Source organism: Thamnophis sirtalis, unplaced genomic scaffold, assembly GCF_051295495.1.
Source record: "Thamnophis sirtalis isolate CommonGarterSnake01/CBP01778 unplaced genomic scaffold, rThaSir2_p1.2 scaffold_6, whole genome shotgun sequence".
NCBI classification, from domain to species: domain Eukaryota; kingdom Metazoa; phylum Chordata; class Lepidosauria; order Squamata; family Natricidae; genus Thamnophis; species Thamnophis sirtalis.
In genome coordinates this window covers 10867342-10888377 of record NW_028261386.1, presented here as the reverse complement: position 1 = coordinate 10888377, position 21036 = coordinate 10867342, and the positions used below count along the sequence as shown (strand labels likewise).

Sequence of the window (21036 nt, the reverse complement as noted above, 5' to 3'; positions counted from 1 at the left end):
AAAATTGGAGAGAAAGGGGGGAAGGGGAGAGAGAGATGTTATATAAGACAAGGGAAAATTATATTTTAATTTTTTTCACAATATACTGTACTGAAATTCAAAATGGACAGAATATGATCCTTACAGAGAACATAGATAAATTCTGGAATTAGCTACCAGCATCCTTGTTAATAAAAAATTGATTGTAGTCAGTTGGAGTAGTTTAAAAAATAAGTTTGGACAAGTTCATGGAAAATTATCCTTTGGTTTAGGAAGAAGAATACATCAGTGTACTGATATTACTTAACTATATATTACTTGGTTTGGAGATGCTATGGAAATTCTGACTACTATGTGTCTACAAACTATTGAAGTCTAGATTGACCAAAACAAACTTAGGTTGAATTCCAGTAAGATGGAGTTACTCTTTGTTCACGAACATCTTGGCTCCTTGACGTCCTTTGTGACGTCCTCTAGGTTAGGGGCACATCACTCTGAAAAAAACAAATTTGCAATTGGAGATCTTCTTCAATTGATCCGTTCTTCAAGAGGTGGCCTGCTTTATATACCGACTACATCTCTCGAAGAAGTATGAATGAGTGACCTTCACCTAAGATTAATTCACCTTAGATTAATATAGTTGGAAGGGAGCTTGTAAGTCATCTAGCCCAAGCTGGAGACTCTACACCATTTCTGACAGATGGCAGTCGAGTCTCTTCTTGAAAGCTTCCAGTGATGAAGCTCCCACAACTTCCGAAGGCAACTTCTGTTCCGTTGGTTGATTGTTCTCACTGTCAGAAAATTCCTCCTTATTTCCAGGTTGACTCTCTCCTTGTTCAGTTTCCATCCATTGTTCCTTGTTAGACCTTCAGGTGCTTTGGAAAATAGCTTGCCCACCCCTCCTCTCTGTGGTTGATTAGGTGGTAAATAAGTTAAATGCCAGGCATGGTTGCAGACTGTGAAGTTCTGGTGAAAGTGACTCAACCATCTACACTTGCTTTAATTATAGTAGTACAACTCTCCAGGGGTTGCCTTTGAAGACAACAGAGAACCTAGTTCCAGATTCCTTGGGGGATGGTTTCTTCCAGGTGGAATCTATCCAGCAGACAAGAGATATTTAGGGTCATGTCCCACAAAAGTTCAAAAGAACACACCTCTGAAGACAGCAATTCCCTGGAGTGTGCCCCTGCTGGGCAGCACTCCAAGAGGTGTGCCAAGCATCCTCATTTTCACTTAGAGCCATGAAAATAATTTTGACGCATGGGCATTTGAGGATGATTTTTTTGTTATTTGCCTCTGTGGCTTTGGGATGCCTTTTAAAACATTCCTTGTGAATGTTATGTGCAAGCACATCTTGTTTCCAACCTTATTGTAAAATTGCTTGGAGTCTTGGGACCAGGGCAGAGTAGAAAACCCTGCAAATAAATAAACAGAATTTATGAGTGTTTACTTCCTTTGGAATTTCTGGCTGCAGGCCTTGAATATTGGTTAAGAGGAAGTAATTAAAAAAAAATTCACTTCTCATCCAGACTTGTGAGTTCCTCAGATATATGTAGCTGTTGGATAATTATGTAACTTCAGTTACTCCTTCAGGGCTCTTCTTCAGTTCTTAGGAACTCAAAATACAGATAGTCCTTGACTTACAACAACGTATTTGGTGACCTTAGAACAGCATTAAAAAAGTGAGCTATTACCTTAATGACCTTTGCAGCATCCCCATGGTCACGTGATCAAAATTCAGACACTTGGCAACTGGTTCATACTTAGGATGGTTGCATGCTCTAGGGACGCGTGGTCCAGGGGTGAAATTCAGCAGGTTCTAACAGGTTCCAGAGAACCGGTAGCGGAAATTTTGAGTCATTCGGAGAACCGGCAAGTACCACCTCTGACTGGCCCCCAGAGTGGGTTTTGCAATATCCTTCCCCCCAAAGAGGGGAGGGAATGGAGATTTTGCAGTATCCTTCCCCTGCCACTTCCACCAAGCCACGTCCACAGAACCGGTAGTAAACATTTTTGAATTTCACCAGTGGCGTGGTCTTCTTTTGCGACCTTCTGACAAGCCAAGTCAATGGGGAAGCCAGATTCACTCAACATCCATGTTACTGACTTAACAGCTTCAGTGATTCACATAACAACCGCGGTAAAAAAAAAAGTTGGTAAAATGGAGCAAAATTCAATTAACCACCATCTCACTTAGCAACAGAATTTTTTTTACTACATTGTGGTCATAAGTCAAGGACTACCTGAGCACACCCAACGTTCATTTAATGACAGGTCCATGGCCATCTTCGTCCGTGGAAGGTGTTGCTTCATTTTTTAAAATTATTATTATTATTGCTTTTAAATCCCTGCATTTCTTTCCTTACTTGGAAAGACATCTTCAAGCCAATTCAGATGTTTTTAATAAAGCTAGATTTGTCATGGAGCAGTAACTTGGCCTTCCAAGCCTGCTCCCCTCCGCTCTTTACAAAGGTTTTCCATGCTGCGAGGCTCCCAAATCTTCTGAGGTCTGGAAAAAGACAGGCGTGCTGGCTGCGTTAATGAATGTTTACCCAAAATGACAGCTATAAAGTAGAAGTTCTGTGAGGTCTGCCAAGACCCTGTCAGCTCTCCGCCTCTGTGTGTACAAAACTAATGGGACTAAAACAAGTCCAGAGCTTTCCCTCAATTTGTCTTTGTGGATTTCAGCAACTGAGAAGAATTTTAAGCCTTAGCAGCCTCCATCACTTTTCAGGTTGTAATAGCTGAATTGGAAGACCGTTAAGGTTTAATGCATCCAGCAAGAAGGAATTGAGGTCTGGTCAATTTTTTGCTCATTTTTGCCCCCCCCCCTCCCAGCCCCCAGGAGCAGTCTGAAAGCCTCCTAAAGGCTATGGATGCCCTTTTTTGACAAAAAACGGACCAGTTTTTGCAAAAAACAGAGCAGGTTTTGCTAGTTTTTAGTAGGGGGGGGCACCCCCAGGATCTCACAGGGTCGGCCTCCTCCACATTCCGTCCACCAGCCAATGCCATCTGGCTACTACCCGGGGGAGGGCCTTCTCTGTAGCAGCTCCGGCCCTTTGGAATGAACTCCCCGCGGAGATCCGGACCCTCACCTCTCTCCAGGCCTTCCGGAAAGCCGTCAAAACCTGGCTGTGCCGGCAGGCCTGGGGTTGATGAGTTCCCCTCCCCTCTCGACTGGTATGGCTGTGTGAGTTTCGTGTATTTTAATTATGTGTTCTGTTGTTTATGTTCCCTTTCCCCTCTGAGTTGTTCGCCGCCCTGAGTCCCTCCTGGAGAAGGGCGGCATACAAATAAACCAAATACAATACAAATACAATACAATACAATACAAAACTCTACAACCCTCCTAAAGGCCATGCATTCCCTTTTTTGAAAAAATGTGGGCCCGTTTTTGCGAAAAACGGGCAATTTTGGGGAGGTCTACAAAATGCAAAACTTTTTTTTATTTTATTTGCCTCTTCAAAATCTTGGTGCATCTTATACCCCGGTGCGTCTTACACTCCATAAAATATGGTATTCTCTCTCATCTCTTGGTAGCCACAATGGATATTCCAAGTCTTGATCTGGAGGAGTTGTAGATCATGCACTAGTGCATGGCTAAAGTAACAAACCAAAATTGTAAACTACAGCATCAAATTGCTTAAGATTTATCTAGTCATTTCTAATTACTGATGGCATGGTGGCTTAATGGTAAAGACACTTAGGTTTCACCAGGAAGGTTGAGAGTTTAATCCTAGGTCAGGACAGATATTTCTCTCTCAGGGCGCAAAGAGAAAATATCTGCTGTGAACTTCACATAGGTGTCAGGAAGGGTATCCAGCCAATAAATGCTCAGTTCCATTTAGTCGCCCTGATTCTACCCTGAATAAAGGGATTACAGTCTTAAAAAGACTTGACTTATGACTGCTTACTTAGGAACTTTTGGAATTACGAAGAACACCCTCCCCCGAAAGCTACTTGCCATCTGATTTTGACGTTACAATAACTGCACGTGTTCGCACACATAGACATACACAAAGCCATGTGGTCGCATTTTGGATCTTTGTTAACCAGATCACTTTTATGGCTGTTTGAAGCATCCTGAGGTCAAATGACTCTGATTTTCAGTGGGTTGTTGTTGTTTTTTTGCTAGTTTCTGGCATTTGCTTCTAGTTCCTGGCAAAAAAAATTCCTTCCCATTGGGCAAAATAGATTTGCTTAATGACTGGTGGAAAAAAAATTCTGAAAAATCAGTTCGTCATGTGATGCCATGACTTACAACAACCACAAACATTTTATGACCATAATACTGGACTCAATTATAATTGTAAGTTAAGGTACAGATCTACGATTCTTTAAAAAAAAAAAAAAAAAAAAGCCACATTGGCGCAGTGGTTAGAGTGCAGTACTGCAGGCTATTTCTGCTGATCACCGTCTACCAGCAGTTTGGCAGATCGAATCTCACCAGGCTCAAGCTTCACTCAGCCTTGAGGTGGGTAAAATGAGGGGCCAGATTGTTGGGGGCAATATGCTGACTCTGTAAACCGCTTAGAGAGGGCTGTAAAGCACTGGGAAGCGTTATATAAGTCTAAGTCAGGGGTCAGCAACCTGCGGCTCTGGAGCCGCATGTGGCTCTTTCATCCCTCTGCTACGGCACCCTGTCGTTGGTCAGCTCCACAATTGATAGAGCTTTCAGTTAGGACAGGTAGAGGAAAAAGAATGCCACACTAGGAGGAGACTCTATGGTGGGGGAACTGGACTTCTGATCGGCTCCACAATTGATAGGGCTTTCGGTTAGGACAGGTAGAGGAAAAAGGATGCCACACTAGGAAGAGGCTCTATGGTGGGGGAACTGGACTTCTGGTCAGCAGAGGAAAAAGGACACCACACTAGGAGGAGACTCTATGATGGAGGAACCAGATTTACACTCAGCTCCAGAAATGAACGTTTAGGACCTTTCTGGCTCTTTGAGTGTTTAAGGTTGCCGGCCCCTGGTCTAAGTGCTATTGCTATTGCTAAAAAAAAAATACTGCCTCATGGAGAAAGCTGCCTCAGTAAACAGTGTGCTCCTAATGATTAGCTATTGACGATAGCTCCACTTTGTTCCAATGTCTGGAGACAGCGTGGGCTTGAATGGGGAGGAAAAGGCTTAAGTTGAATCCAGATAAGGTTGAGTGGCTGTGGATGTTTGGATTGCCTGAGTCTGGAGTGATTCTATATTTAGCTGTATATTTAGCTTCTTATTTCAGAGCTAGTGCACAATTTGAGGGTCTTTTTTGGACTTATAGTACCTATTCAAGAAGCAGGTGGCAGCTGTGACCAAGAAGCCTTTGCTATTACGACAGTGGTGCCCATACCTCAGGAGAGAGGCCCTTAAGGCGCTTTGATAACTCTCTCCCATAGGAAATAAAAGAGGAGCGAAAGGGGAGTGGGCTTTTGCAGGAAACAATTCCAAGCTAGATAAGGTCCGTGTTCATAAATTCACCTTTGAAAGACTGTTTGCCAGGCCCTTGTTGAATGTGAATGAAAGGGATTCACATTCGTTTAATAAAAGGGTTTTCTCAGGACCAGGAATCTGCTTTCTGCTTTTTGGGGAAGCCTAGGTCAGAACAAGTCCCACAGGAAAACTTTTTGCTTTTTTTTTTTTTTGCAATTGTTTTTTTTAATTTTTAAACATAAAAAAAAACATAAAAAAATTCTCATCCATTACATACAGCATGTCGTTTGGTTACAAGTGTTTTTGCATCCATATTCTCAATTACATATACAATCACAGATTTTCCATCTTAATATAACTAAATACCTCACTTTCATTGTACAACATATATTCAGTTACGATTCATATTTTTTTCTTTTCAATAAACCTAATTCCCTTATGTTCTTGATTGTCTGTTTAATAACAATATACCTTTATAAAGTCAAATATCCCATTCTGAATATTTTTACAATATAAAAAAAATGACCAACTATTTTTATTTGTATATCACTATTTTCAAATATGTATAATCCCACCAATCATCCATCGAGTATGCTTATGTTCATTATTGTCCTTGTACATCATACATTCATACAAAGATGTTATTCCTTCATTATTCAACAAGGTATTCTAAATACTCACTTCATATATATACCAATTTTTGATTACTTCCTTATTAAAATTATTTATCAACAACAGGATATAATACATACTTAGAGTTATACATTATATCACCAATCCTCTATCAAGTATACATAAATTCATTGTTATCCTTATCCATTTTAAAACAAAAAGTTCTAAATTATTCAATTCATGTTTGTGTGTGTGTGTGTGTGTGTGTGTGTGTGTGTGAGAGAGAGAGAGAGAGAGAGAGAGAGAGAGAGAGAGACTAGTATAGATCTATTTCAAGCTATTTAGCTCTCATCAGCTAGCCATACCCTTACTGGGATTTGAACCTGTGCTGTATTGCATCTTAGGCAAACGCCTTAGCCATTAAGCCACAGGTCTCCTCCTTATCAGCTGAAGAAGGTAAGCTAACTGCTTCCATCATTATTTATCAGCACAAATAAAAAAACACAAATATAACAAAGGCAACAGTAAAAATATTGGGTTTCTGTCGTGATGGACTCTTGTGATGAGCCGATTGACAGATGATGGAAGCAGTTAGCTTCCTCCCATAATTGGGGCTTATCAGGGGTTGTGACTCTAAATATATATACATATACATATACATATACATATACATATACATATACATATACATATACATATACATATACATATACATATACATATACATATACATATACATATACATATACATATACATATCAGTCTTTCATTGTATCATTATTAAAGGAAAAGTTTTTGCTTTGACGGTTAGCCGGGCTATCTAATGCCCCACCTCCTTTCCCCCTCTCAGGCTTCGGGGCAACTACAAGGCAGCACAAGATGGCTTCAGCCAGGTTCGCTTCAGAGTTGACAGTGGCTTGTACCATAAAATGCACCGTCATGAGTAAAATTCCCCATAATCTTAAGTGTCCTTCAAGAGGTTCCGCTCAACTACTTCAAAAGCTTTCCTTGGCTGTCAGACACAGCTTGTTAATTTCAGTGGTATGTGTTGCAGGAGTGCTGTTTATGTGGAGACAATCTAGGAAAGCTTTTTGAAGCTCTGTTGGCACCGAACGGATTGAGTCATCTCAATTTGTCATCTCGGGAGGCTTAAAAAATAATCACAAGAAAGAAGGCCCTTCACTCTTTGGAAGTTACACTGTAAACCTGAGATGCTCTTGCTATTGACATTCATCTTTGAGTCACTTGTGGTAAACAAGAGTTTCATTGCATTTCTTCACATGTAGCGTTTCATTTCATTGCTTAATACATTTGTATTCTGTTTTTCGAAAACGGCCTCGTGGCTTTGGCAGTTTTGTTAATTCTCCCTGGTAAACAAGTCGGGGAGGGTTGTTTTTGATCCTTCCATCTTCTCTCATGTGTTAATACCATTTTATAATGCCTTGGTAAGGCCACACTTGGAATACTGCATCCAGTTTTGGTCACAACGATGTAAAAAAGATGTGGAGACTCTAGAAAGAGTGTAGAGAAGAGCAACAAAGATGATTAGGGTACTGGAGGCTAAAATATATAAAGAACAGTTTCAGGGATTGAATATGTCTAGTTTGATGAAAAGAAGGACTAGGGGAGACAGGATAGCAGTCTTCCAATATCTCAGGGGTTGCCACAAAGAAGAGGGAGTCAAACTATTCTCCAAAGCACCTGAGGGCAGGACAAGAAGCAATGGGTGGAAACTAATCAAGGAGAGAAGCAACTTAGAACTGAGGAGAAATTTCCATTAATTTGAGAACAATTAATCAGTGGAACAGAAGTTGCCTCCCGAAGTTGTGAATGGTCCAACACTGGAAGTTTTTAAGAAGATGTTGGATAACCATTTGTCAGAAGTGGTGTAGGGTTTCCTGCCTAGGCAGGGGGTTGGACTAGAAGATCTCCAAAGTCCCTTCCAAGTCTGTTATTCTATTCTATTCTACTCTATTCTGCTCTACTCTGCTCTGCTCTGCTCTGCTCTGCTCTACTCTACTCTACTCTACTCTATTCATATAAAGATTAGGCTGCAAATGGTTAGCTTTTTGTGGTTAGTTTTTCTATCAGGATGTAAAACATTACTTGAAAATCAGTCAGACCTCTGGTTCATTAACCTAACATGTTAAAGTGTAGCTTCAGAATATGTGTAGCTTGCCTTATTGTACCAACCATCTTTTGTTTTTGTTTCCAGATCCAGACTTAGGAGTTGTTACGCTAACAGAAAATGAAGATCAAGAGGCCAGGTCTTTGGCACTCCCCAAAATATCAGGATTAGAACGGAGCCAAGAGAAGAGTCAGGACGGTGGGAAAGAGCCATCGCTTGAGCCTGTTGTGCCTCAGGATCTTTGTCCTCAAGTTCCTCAGCCTTTGGTCCCACCTCGTTTGGTGCCACCAACAGAGGCACGTTCTCCAGAGCCTCCTGCTGTCCACCCTGCTGGCTCCTCCTATTCGGAAGCCCCAGAGAAACAACCTGCTTTGGAAGAGGCCCAGTTTCCCACCCTTCCTCCTTCCCAAATACAACATCCACCGAGGCCTCCTTCTCCTGGGCAGCCGGCCCATCCGAACCGACCACCTTCTCAGCTGCGTCCTCCCTCCCGTAGCCTTGCACAACAGTTGTCGGCTTACAACAGCAGCAGTTTGAGCCTCAACAGCTTGAGGTGAGGATCACGCTGGGCATTTTCCAAGCATCCGTTCATCCACTGTGTTGTAAAAGTAGAGATGTTGACATTTCTTGAAAAGGGGCCAGGCTCTTTATTTGGGTGAGTGCTGTGGGAGAGTTGGAAGAAGGCCAGCAAATTATAAATAACGTCTTCTTCCATAATCCAAAAACTCTGGGCCAACCTTGGAAACTGAGACTAGGCAAAAAGCTTAAAGTGGTGCCAGCTTCCAGTACTGTTGTCTGCAATTTAAAGGACTGAAAGTACAGCAAGGCTCTTGCTGTGTCAAGTGTTAGGGGGAGGCTATTAATCAGACAAGAAAATAAAGCACTAAATAATTAGGCTGGATCTCTCACGCTTCTGCTAATAAAACCCAGAGACGTGTAGCAACATCTCCCATAGCCTCTATCAAGTTCTTGGGCTCCTCAAGTTTAGATTTTTTTTAAAAAAATTAAAAATAAATAAAGGGAAACCGACCCGTGGCTCAGACAAGTATCAGTCTTTATTCATATATATATATATATTTTAAATAAAATATCTGGGCTTCTTATAGACCAGGGATGTCAAACTCGATTTCATTGAAGGCCGAATTAGGGTTGGGTTTGATCTCAGGGGGCTGGGATGGGCGTGGCCAGCTCGATGTCATTCATGTTGTGGGGGGCACCTGTGGTGACCAAGTGTTAAGGCAGGACTTCCCTCAGACCCTCCCTCCCTCTTGTTATAATCTTCCTTCCTTCCTTCCTTCCTTCCTTCCTTCCTTCCTTCCTTCCTTCCTTCCTTCCTTTTCTTCTTTTTCTTTCTCTCTTCATTCTCCTTGCTTCTTCCCTCCCCCTCTTTCCTTATTTTTCCTTCCTTGCTCTCTTGCCATCTTTCCTTCTGTTTCTTTGTCTTTCCTCTTTCCTCTTTCTCTTTTCCTGTCCCTTCTTGCATACTCAAATGCAAAAGGGGAAACATTACTCCTTTTGTTTTGTTTTTAGTTTGTTTTGCCAGCGAAAATGGAGCTGGGGGGGGGCTGTGCATGCCCCCCCAACCACACCATTTTCAGCCGTAATGGCCTCCCGCAGTCCTCTGCCAGCAAAATTGGAGCTCGGGAGGGCTGCCTCCTGAGCTCCGTTTTCGCTGGATGAGGCACAGTGGGCTGGTCCCTTTGCTGGTTACGGGTCAGGCCCGTGGGGCCAGATCTAAATTCCCCAGGGTTTGGATCCGGCCCCCAGGCCTTCAGTTTGACACCCCTGATATAGACCCAAGAGATGTTTTTCAGAAATCAAATGGCAGGTGAATAGAGCTTGAGCTTTCTTTGCAAATTATGATCCTTCTCCCTAGAAGAAGTCAGATAAGTTGAGGAGATTAAATTCCCTGCTGGGGAAGGTCTACATTTGGCAGTTGTTCAGTGAATCTGGCTCCCCACTGAATTGGCTGGTCAGAAGGTCGCAAAAGGGGATCACATGACCCCAGGACATGGCAGCCGTCATAAAAACGAGCCAGTTGCCAAGTGTCTGAATTTTGATCGCATGACCTTACAAGCTGCCATGGTTGTGTCTGAAAAATGGTCATAAGTCACTCAGTGCTGTTGTGACTTTGAATGGTCACTAAATGAACTGTTGTAAGTCGAGGACTTCCTGTATTTTGGAAGGAAGGCCTGTTCTCTCTGTGTGGCGATGGGAGGGCTTGTGGGTCTCTCCTTCCTTACTGGATAATTCCTCTCTGTGCATTTGCTAACCTCTTCCTTTCTGCGTCTTTCCCACCAACAGCAGCAGCAGAAGCAGCACTCCAGCCAAAAGTCAACCCCCTCCTCCCCCACCGCCTCCTCCCCCCATAGCTCACCATCCCTCGGCCTCCCCCTTCCCCCTGTCTTTACCCAATCACAGCCCCCTCCATAATTTCACACCTGCCCTCCAGCCTTCTAATCACACCCATCACCCCAATATGTTTGCCCCTCCCACGGCATTGCCTCCTCCTCCTCCTCTGACATCGGGGACATTACAAGTTCCAGCTCATCCCGCTGGCACTGCTTACTCAGGTAAGGAAGAAAGCATCATTTTCCGGGTCAAATCCTAGTTTCTTTGCTCGTTTTAGTCAAGGTATTAGCACCGTCTGTTGCTGGTCACATCTACCCGACCCATCAGAGCAAGGAGGCAGGGAATTTTGTGGGTCCTGTACTCTAGGGAGATACACCTGGTGGGATTCAGAAGAAGAGCCTTCTCTGTGGTGGCCCCTTCTCTCTGGAACATCATCCCCCCAGAGATGAGAATGGCCCCCACTCTAGCACTCTTCCAGAAGTCGCTGAAGACCTGGTTCTGCCAACGGGCCTGAGCTCGCTCTACTCCAAAGATCTGGACATTTTTGCGCCACCAAATCCTTATCCTGGTATGAGATCCACTAAAAGTTGGCTTTATAAAAGGAAGAAAAAAGTGGGCCTGGTGTGGGAAGGTTGCCTCGTAGAATGTCCCATCACCAGTTGGCATCCCAGTGTGTAAAACAGTCGATCTGTTTGGAGACACTTTCCGACCTTGAATAAATATTGCACAGTTTTATCAATGGTTTCCAATCTGTGTTCTACCAATCCTTGTTACAAACAGATTTTATTGCGCTAATGTCATATTTTATGAAATAACTTCAAGTAGCAGCAAAGTTTCATCAAGAAGAGGGGAAGGAAGAAGGAAATAATTTTATCTCTTAAAAAAATAATATGGAACTATTAAACTTACTTCCTTCCTTCCTTCCTTCCTTCCTTCCTTCCTTCCTTCCTTCCTTCCTTCCTTCCTTCCTTCCTTCCTTCCTTCCTTCCTTCCTTCCTTCCTTCCACCCTCCATGTTTTTCCTTTCCTTCCTTGCTCTATGCCCTTTTTGCATCCTTCCTTCCTTCCCCCCTCTCTCTCTCCATGTTTTTCCTTCCCTTCCTCGCTCTATGCTCTTCCTCCTTCCTTCCTTCCCTCCCTCCCTATATCTCACCCATTTAAAAGACTCAGGGCTTTGATTGCCTGGGTCATACATTCTTGATGTCATCAACCTCCCATGGATGTCCTGAACTTGCAAGAAGAAACCAGAAGCTCATCCACACGTATCTAAATTAACCTCTTTGCAATAAGGAGAAATCAGTGGAAGGAAGATGCCCCAGGTTTTGGCTGTGTTTGGGATGGCCTTCTCTAGTTGTTTTTCGCCACCCAATCAGATAAAATTGAAGGGGTTTTCTTTGGGTCCCTAAACTGAGGAAATGGAGTCTTTTTGATGTCCTCAATATAGCATTAGCATCCCTACTGAGATCCCTATGGCTTCAACCTTACTGGGTTTTATGAAGGCCATCAAAACCTGACTTTTCAACAGATTTGGAGGGTGGAGGGATAGACTTTGGGTTCCTCATACTATTCCTTTGTGTACAATTATGGGTTGCCTTGTCCTTTGTTATTGTTTTATAGATTCTGATGTCTATTTTAAATTTTTAAATTTTTACATCATTAGGCAGGAATGTTGTTCAGAGTTGGTGATGATTGGAGTGATGCATAAGATGACTTAAAGGAGGAGGGAGAGGCTTTCATGGTGTTGTCTTCCTTTCCAGAGCAAGATCTTCTCCGCCAGGAGCTGAACACTCGGTTTCTGGCTTCCCAGAGCGCCGATCGTGGCGCCTCGCTGGGCCCACCACCTTACTTGAGGACGGAGTTCCACCAACACCAGCACCAACACCAGCACACGCACCAACACACGCACCAGCACACCTTCACGCCTTTTCCTCACGCCATCCCGCCAACAGCCATCATGCCAACGCCAGCACCTCCCATGGTGCGTAATCCAGGCAGAAATGTGAGGATAAGTAGCGCGCAACCTTCTTTTGTTGCAAAGTATATTGTGTCAGCTACAAATCATAATCACAACCGCAAAGATGTTTGTGGAGTCGTGGGAGAAAAGACTGAAAGGCATTTGGGACCCTCTGGACTGTTCCCCTTTGTAGTGGAGAGGAGTCTCGGGGGTGGAGGGGACTCCATGTGTATAGATTCGGCAGCCCAGATCTGGTACTCCTAATTTAATAAATAATTTAACTTTTCTGTTTTTGCAATCATGAGTCCCCCACATGTGCAAAGAAAAATAGGTAGCTATACAATTAATAAATATCTAGGGACGTGGTGGCTCATTGGCTGAGAGGCTGACCTTGTCGATCAGAAGGTCTTCAGTTAAGCGGTTAGAATCCCTAGCGCCGCATAACGGAGTGAGCTCCCATTACTTGTCCCAGCTTCTGCCAACCTAGCAGTTCGAAAGCGCATAAAAAGTGCAAATAGAAAAATAGGGACCAATTTGGTGGGAAGGTAACAGCCTTCCATGAGCCTTCGGCGTTTAGTCATGCCAGCCACATGACCACGGAGACATCTTCGGACAGCGCTGGCTCTTCGGCTTAGAAACAATGATGAGCACCTTTACCTAACCTTTACCTTTTATGCAATTAATATAGCCACCCATCTCACAATTGTGGATCTGGGTGACGAATAGAGAATGAAAACCAAAAGTACAAGTAATGCAACAATTAAAACAAGTAAATATCGAAGGACAATTAGGATAACACTATAACAAATGCCCCATAGAATTGCCTTGATACATTATGGCACTAATTTGGTTCCAGGGCTAACGTTTGAGTTGCTTGCATAGCTAAATTATACCCTATGTATTTCTAGCTTCTCTGATAATGAACAATGAGGAAAATCTCATTGAACAAGTACCAGTTTTTGGTGTGTATTGAAAGTTTTCTACATGAAATTCCTGGCTATTTATTCAGCAGCTTAATATTCTCCTTGCTTCTATTTGCTGTAAGTGAGAGCCAGGCTTTAATGGGTGCCTTTCTTTTAGAACAAAATAGAGGTATTTATCATATTATAATAATAATAGTAATACATGTTGACAAGGCAAGTGTTTGGTAACTAATACTTTAGGGCTATTTGGCTTGCAAATGTTTGGACAACCCTTAGATGGCAGCCAAGAACTAATATTTTCTGTATCTGCTGCCATCTTGTGGCCATCTGGAGTTTTGCCACCATCTGGTTTTGTCCTACAAAACTTAAACTGACTAAAAAGGTGTCAGCTCATCAGTAACTAGCTATCCACAGCATGGGTCAAAATTGAGCCTGGAACCTTTTAATTACAGCGGTAAAAGCCCCAATTTCACATCCACTGTTATGTTTATTGCAATCCCACAATTCAGACTTGGTAAAAAAATACAGAATGCAACAATATGGCAATGATGTCATCTAGTGTCTTTGAACAAAGGGAACGAATAAATAAATGATGGGAATTTCAAGACAAGACCTAGTGGGAAAATAACTTGAGTCTCCTGGAATCACATCTTTATTGCCTTAAATAAAGATTTAAATAAAACTGAACCACTGGGGGAAATAAATTAGTGAATTGTCAGTCTTCTTTCCTGCACTTCACTTTATTTATAATATTACAATATTGTAGTATTTCTATACTTTGCCCTAAACCAGTGGTTCCCAAACTTGGCAACTTTAAGACTTGTGGACTTCAACTCCCAGAATTCAGAGAGAGAGCAGAGCTGGCTGGAGAATTCTGGGAGTTGAAGTCCACAAGTCTTAAAGTTGCCAAGTTTGGGAACCACTGGCCTAAACTATCTCTATGTCTATCCCTATCATTCTATTCTCGAGAGTCAGGCAGTGTACGTATTTAATAAATTGTTAAATTTAAATTATGGATTATTAAATTTAAATTAATATAAATAATCTTGGTCACTTTGATCAGAAACTCCATTTGGGTAAGTGTTAACAAAATTAGAACTATCACAGAGATGACTGAGAAATGTGAGGTAGAAATATGAGGTAAATGTTAGCAGGCTGGGGAGCATTTTTTTTTAATTATTATTATTTATTTGACATTTTCCAAACATTAAAATCACTATTACACTTTTACAGCTTTCTGTTATCGGTATTTCTTTTTTCTGATTTTGGGTTTTCCATTTTCCATTCTATTACTTTATACATATCTGAGGTAGAAATGTGAGGTAAATGTTAGCAGGCTGGGTAGTATTTTGAATATCACCATCATTACTACAGGTAGTCCTCGACTTACGACCACAATTGAACCCAATTTTTTTTGCTCTTAAGAGAATTTTGCCCCATTTTACAACCGTTTTCGCCACAGTTGTTAAGTGGATCACTGCGGTTGATAAATTAGTAATATGGTTGTTAAGTGAATCTGGCTTCCCTATTGACTTTGCTTGTCAGAAGGTCTCAAAAGGGGAACATGTGACCCCGGAAAACTGCAACCGTCATAAATCTGAGTCAGTTGTCAAGCACCTGAATTTTGATCACATGATTATGGGGATGCTGCAACAGACTTAAGTGTAAAAAAAGAGTCACAAGACACTTTTTTCAGTGCTGTTGTAACTTTGAATGGTCACTAAATGAACGATTGTAAGTCGAGGATTATCTCTACTAGTACTATTATCACTACAATTACTACTACTACCAGTACTACTATTATTGTTAGTATTAGTTTTATTATTATTATTAAAAATCCTACTCGTCTCCCTAAACCAAATCCAGCAAAAAGTGAAGATGCTTTAAAATGATGAATGAGGGATGAAAGGTTAAGGTGCCAGAGCAACAGAATGTCTAAACTTTGCTTGTTTTATTTAATACTTGAAATTTTGCTACCTGTGTTTTTCTCGATCTGTTTTGCTTTATGACTGCTGATTCCTGATCTTTCTTAACTTCCAGGGGTGTGTGTGTGTGTGTTAAAGTTTTCTGCTGTGATTTATATTGAGGCATCTTAAGTTGAATTTGTTTGTGTGTGAAGCATCACAAATAATAATAATCAAGACAGCGACCACAATTTGCAATCGAAACCCTGTTCTTTTTTTTTTTAATGTGCTTCATGAAATACACATTAAAAAGGTGGGTCTTTGATACTGTGGTTGTGGCTACAATCTTGAGTTTATTATCCTTCTAACCTCCATTGATATCTATAAAACATCTATGAAAACTGATAGGGACTTTTTAAAAAGGGAGCATTCCAAACTTCACGAAATGAAAAAAAAAAGTGTGTTATCCTCTCCTCCCCCCTCTCCCGACACATGTAATGTAATGAGTTTGTATTTCAATCCTTTTACAGTTTGACAAATACCCTACAAAAGTAGATCCTTTCTACCGTCACAGTGTGAGTTTTTACTGTTGAATTAAAATGGCTTTTAATTGTTTTTATTCCATGAGTTTACATCACTGTTCAGTCGCTTGATAGAATATCCAGTTTTATGTCTCATTCCTTCACATCCATTCACTATAAAAAGCATCTGTCCTCGATATTGTCGGTTGCTTGAGTTGTTGCCTCCTTGTCTTTTTCTAAAGAAGTAGCATCTTCTCCTTTTTAAAATTGGCAATATCTTTTTTTTTTCTCAGCAAGTCTGGTTTTTCATAATGAGGCTGGGTGTTCAGTGGATTTACAAAGTGCCCCTTATTATTATAATAGGCTCCCTTATAATTGAATTGAATTGAATTTATTAAATTTCTATGCCGCCCTTTTCCCCAAAGGGACTCAGGGCGGCTCACAACCCAAGTCAAAGGGGAAGGGTACAATAAGGAATAAAAAGACAGACAAAACAATACCATAGTTTAAAAGCACACAACAACCATACTATTCGGGGGGGGGGGGCAAGACTCATTAGCCCCAGGCCTGTCGGAATAGCCAGGTTTTAAGGGCTTTGCGGAAGGCCTGGAGGGTGGTGAGGGTTCGAATCTCCACGGGGAGCTCGTTCCAAAGGGCCGGAGCAGCCACAGAGAAGGCCCTCCTCCGGGTGGTTGCCAGACGGCATTGACCAGCGGATGGAATACAGAGGAGGCCTAATCTGTGGGATCTAATCGGTCTATTGGAGGTGATAACAATAGGACTTAGAATTATATACTGCTCTCTTAGCAGCTGATGTGGCCTGCCAGCGACCAGCAGAGCTGGTAGCAGAGTCGGACAGTGAGGAGGTTGGGGAGGAACATGGGCCAGTCCAGGAGGCTGGGGAAGGCTCGGACGGGGGCTCTGGGTGGGAGGCAGAGGTAGGATCAAGGCCGTCTAGCAGTTCTCAGCTGCCTTCGGTGCTAGACAGCAGTGAGGCAGAGGAACAGCTGGAGCCTGTTCCCAGATCTCTTGAAAGACTGTTTGCCAGGATTTTGCTGGAGAGGAATTCACTTTAAACTAAAGAAAAGGGGTTTTATTGGGATGAGGAGTCAGCTTCGTGCTTTTGGGAAGACCAACAACCCAATGGAAACACTGGCTATGAGACAAAGGGACATAATTCAGCCTTGGCAAAGTTGTGTAGATTCAAAAGCCAACTAAATTATCCCTAAATTATCATCTTTAGCTTTGGATGGAGTTGTGTTATTCCAGATGGAGCTGGCTTGCAATTTGTCTATTGGACTCGCAACTTCTGCTTCTTGTAAATTACAGATGGGATGCCAGTTGCGTCCATTCCTGGATCAGGAAGCTTTGTGAACAGTTAATTCCTACCTTGTCATCTCACAGCTGGATTATTGTAATTCACTATATATGAGGCCGTCTTTAAAGACCGTGGTTTTATTTTAATGTACAGGTAGTCCTCAACTTACAACCACAATTTATGTTGTTAAGTGAGAAATTTGTTACGTGAGTTTTGACCCATTTTATGACTTTTCTCACCACATTTGTTAAGTGAATCACTGCAGTTCTTAAATTAGTAACACGGCTGTTAAGTGAATCTGGTTTCCCCAATGACTTTGCTTGTCAGAAGGTCGCAAAAGGGGATCGCGTGACTGTGGGACACTGCAACCGTCATAACTGTGAGTCAGTTGTCAAGCATCCAAATGTAAATCACCTGACATGGGGATGCTACAGTGGTCATAAATCACTTTTTCGGTGCCATTGTAACTTAGAACGGTCACTAAATGAACTGCTGTAAGTCGAGGACTACCTGTATTTATTGTTTGATATGATCCAGTCAAAACTGGTTGGAATATAATCCTGAAAAAAAAGTAAATATGTGAATAAATCAAAGCAAGGCTGAATCTTTTAAAGAGCACTTTATTTAAATGCATCCTAACTGATGGATTTTACTTAATGACTCAAAGCAGAGAGCTATTATGGTCTAAATTGGTAAGAAAGTTATAATTTGCTTTTTACATTTTGGATTTCAGATCTCTGTGTCTGTGTGTGTTGTTTTTTAACCAAAGGATACCAATGTAATTAGAAAACCAGTATTGTATTCAAATGTATTTGTTTTCTCTGCTGAGAGTGTAGAATTAGGCATAAAAAGCAAGCAAGGAAGCAACCCAAATCAGGAATATAATTTAATCCCGACCATAGGATTATGAAAGTTATGAAAATCATAACAGTTAGAAGACCCCTTTAGACCAACCTACTATTCCCGTGATGGCAAACCTATGGCACGTGTGCTGGAAGTGGCATGCAGAGCCACCTCTCTGGGCATGCCAGCCATTGCCCATTGCTCTTCTGGGTTCCAGCGCCTGGTTTTAACATGTGTGGGAGCTCCGGAAACCGGGAGAGCAGCCCCTTGCCACGCATGTGCACACCGGAAAGCTGAGCTTCTGGTTTCTGGTGCATGCATGCATGTTGGCCAGCTGATCTTCACGCAGACATGCACACCAGAGACCAGGGGGCTGGTGCAGATGTGCATGCCGGAAACTGGAAGCTGAGCTTCCCGGCACGCACATGTGTTGCAGGAAAATGCTCTTCCAGTTTCTGGTGCTCTCACATGTCTGCGCGGGAAGCTATTTTTCTGGTTTCCGGTGCTCCCCTGCGTGCGTGTGCGCTCCCATTTCAGCACTTGTTGCCGAAAAGGTTTGCCAACTCTGTTATATGAAGGAATCCACTTTTGTTGTATCTCAAATGGGAACTGTTTAATGCATCAAGGTTGCAAGTTTTGAATGCTTTTTTTCAAATTCCTGAGAGCATGTATTGATCATCCCATTGGGGATACATATTCCTATCATTTGCCCTACAAAAGGAGATAATAAAGCTTCACATTCATATAACACTTTTAATTTACCAGATAGGTAAAGGGCCATATGACCTTAGTGATTAATTTCCTGACTGTGTTAAAGAATCTGTGGAGAGTTATACAAATTTCCACCTACAAGCTCCAACATTATGATTAAAAGTTATATAAATATTATAAATAAATAAAATTAACCAGTTCATAGTAAGGAAGTATAAAAAGGGAGGTTTTTGTACTATGGTGCTGGAGAAGACTCCTGCGAATCCCTTAGACTGCAAGGCAATCAAACCAGTCAATCCTAGAGGAGATCAACCCTGATTGCCCTTTAGAAGGCCAGATCCTGAAGATGAGACTCAAATACTTTGGCCACCTAATGAGAAGGAAGGACTCACTAGAGAAGATCCTGATGTTGGGAAAGATTGAGGGCAAAAGAAGAAGGGGACGACAGAGAATGAGGTGGCAAAATGGAGTTACTGAAGCAGTCGCCGTGAGCTTAAATGGGCTCCAGAGGATGGTAGAGACAGGAAGGCCTGGAGGAACATTGTCCATGGGGTCACGATGGTTCAGACACGACTTTGCAACTAACAACAACAACATAAAAAGGAAAAGGAAAGGAGAAAGACTCCACCCCAGTATTTGTTGAGAATATATCAGCTGTATGTTGGGAAATATTTCCAGGCATTGGAATTCTTGCAACCTAACTTCCTTTCTTTTTAATTAGGTGAATCCTTTCTAAAAAAGACAATGGAAAAAGGAAATCTCTTCTGGTTTCAGGTAGAGGTCAAGACCCTGAGAATGATTGAGACGTAAAGATTTTAATAAGTGCTCATTGAATTAAACTTTAGAACATCCAAATTAGCAGGAACCACAGAGGACACTCCAAGATAGATGTTGCTTCAGCATTATTTAATTTCAGTGGAGAGCTTAAGAGTTGATACTTGTTGTCCTGTATGCTTTGGAGCAAAAGATGTGAGATGCTCCTTGCTTGATTCCCAAGAATGAATTTGAGATTAGGGGACTGGAGGCTAAAACATATGAAGAACGGTTGCAGGAACTGGGGATGTCTGGTTTAATGAAAAGAAGGACTAGGGGAGACATGATAGCAGTGTTCCAATATCTCAGGGGCTGCCACAAAGAAGAGGGAGTCAAACTATTCTCCAAAGCACCTGAGGATGGAACAAGAAGCAATGAGTGGAAACTAATCAAGGAGAGAAGCAACTTTGAACTAAGGAGAGATTTCCTGACAGTTAGAACAATTAATCAATGGAACAGCTTGACTCCAGAAATTGTGAATGCTCCAACACTGGACGTTTTAAAGAAGATGTTGGATAACCATTTGTCTGAAGTGGTGTAGGGTTTCCTGCCTAAGCAAGGGGTGGACTAGAAGACCTCCAAAATTCCTTCTGTTGTTCTATTCTATGTTGGGATGTAGCCAAGATGGAGTATGAGGAATAGCATTGTCATTGTCATAATGGTTAACAGCCAATGGCCAATAACATTGCTTTTGAACGGCACATTATACAGAAAATTAAATGTTACAGGCACTGGAGTCTTTAAAGATGCTCATTTTAGGCATTAAAAAGTGATTTCAGCCCCAGACCCTTGACTGTCTAATGACTTCTTAAAGCTTTCGGGTTTCAATATCAGCTAATCTTGGAAATGTTTTCTGCATCATTGGACATCCATGCTAAAGTGAACTGCATTAAAACAGCACTGAGCTATCAAGAGGAAGAGAGATGGGGCAGCCAGGTAGCCGCATTCACAACTTAAATTAGTATGTTTTCCTAATGAAGTTAACTATAAAAGGGGTTGAGGATTTTGGAGTATATGGGGAATAAGAGTGCCCTGCTTTTTGAGTTTTGGGGTTTGGAAGGCATGGCAGTTTCTCTATCCCTTGACTTTGCATTGGAAGTTTCCAAAAGAACATTATTTTCTTGTTATAGCTGTATTATGTAGGCTTGGTGGCATTTCATTGTTTCTTGGGTTCAGTTCCCTGGTCTGTAAAATAGGAGAGATGGTGATCCTATCTTTCATACCAGCATGCAATGAAATGTGTTAATGTTTCCACTGAATTAAAAGTTTTGCTTGGCTAGGAATTTAATAGTGACCACGTTCTTATTTACTTTTCCTGTTTCTTTTCAATTACCAACATATTGGCAATCCACACCAGCTCACGCAGCATTGCAGTTATATTTGAGCTAAATGCAAAGTATAAAGGAGCAAGCTTTAATGAACTCGACTCCTCTCAAAATTGTGCTTTTTAATGACACACTCTTTCCGTTTGTAAATGGGGAACAGGAACTCATCAGTTAGAGTGGGTATAGAATCATTCTGATGATGATGATGATGATGATGATGATGATGATGATGATG

General features: G+C 41.8%; 1 protein-coding gene across 5 annotated transcripts in view; it reads left to right on the top strand.

Annotated features, from left to right (window-relative positions):
- AUTS2 (activator of transcription and developmental regulator AUTS2) overlaps positions 1-21036 on the top strand; it is a 1079640-nt gene that overhangs the window by 1024896 nt on the left and 33708 nt on the right. For 3 of the 5 annotated variants that reach the window (XM_087717194.1, XM_087717195.1, XM_087717198.1), the window contains 4 exons: positions 8226-8691; positions 10443-10711; positions 12247-12488; positions 15801-15845. In XM_087717194.1, coding sequence (XP_087573320.1) covers positions 8226-8691; positions 10443-10711; positions 12247-12488; positions 15801-15845 — 1022 coding nt within the window. The remainder of the gene's footprint in view (positions 1-8225; positions 8692-10442; positions 10712-12246; positions 12489-15800; positions 15846-21036) is intronic. The other 2 variants (XM_087717197.1, XM_087717196.1) reach the window with 2 other exon arrangements.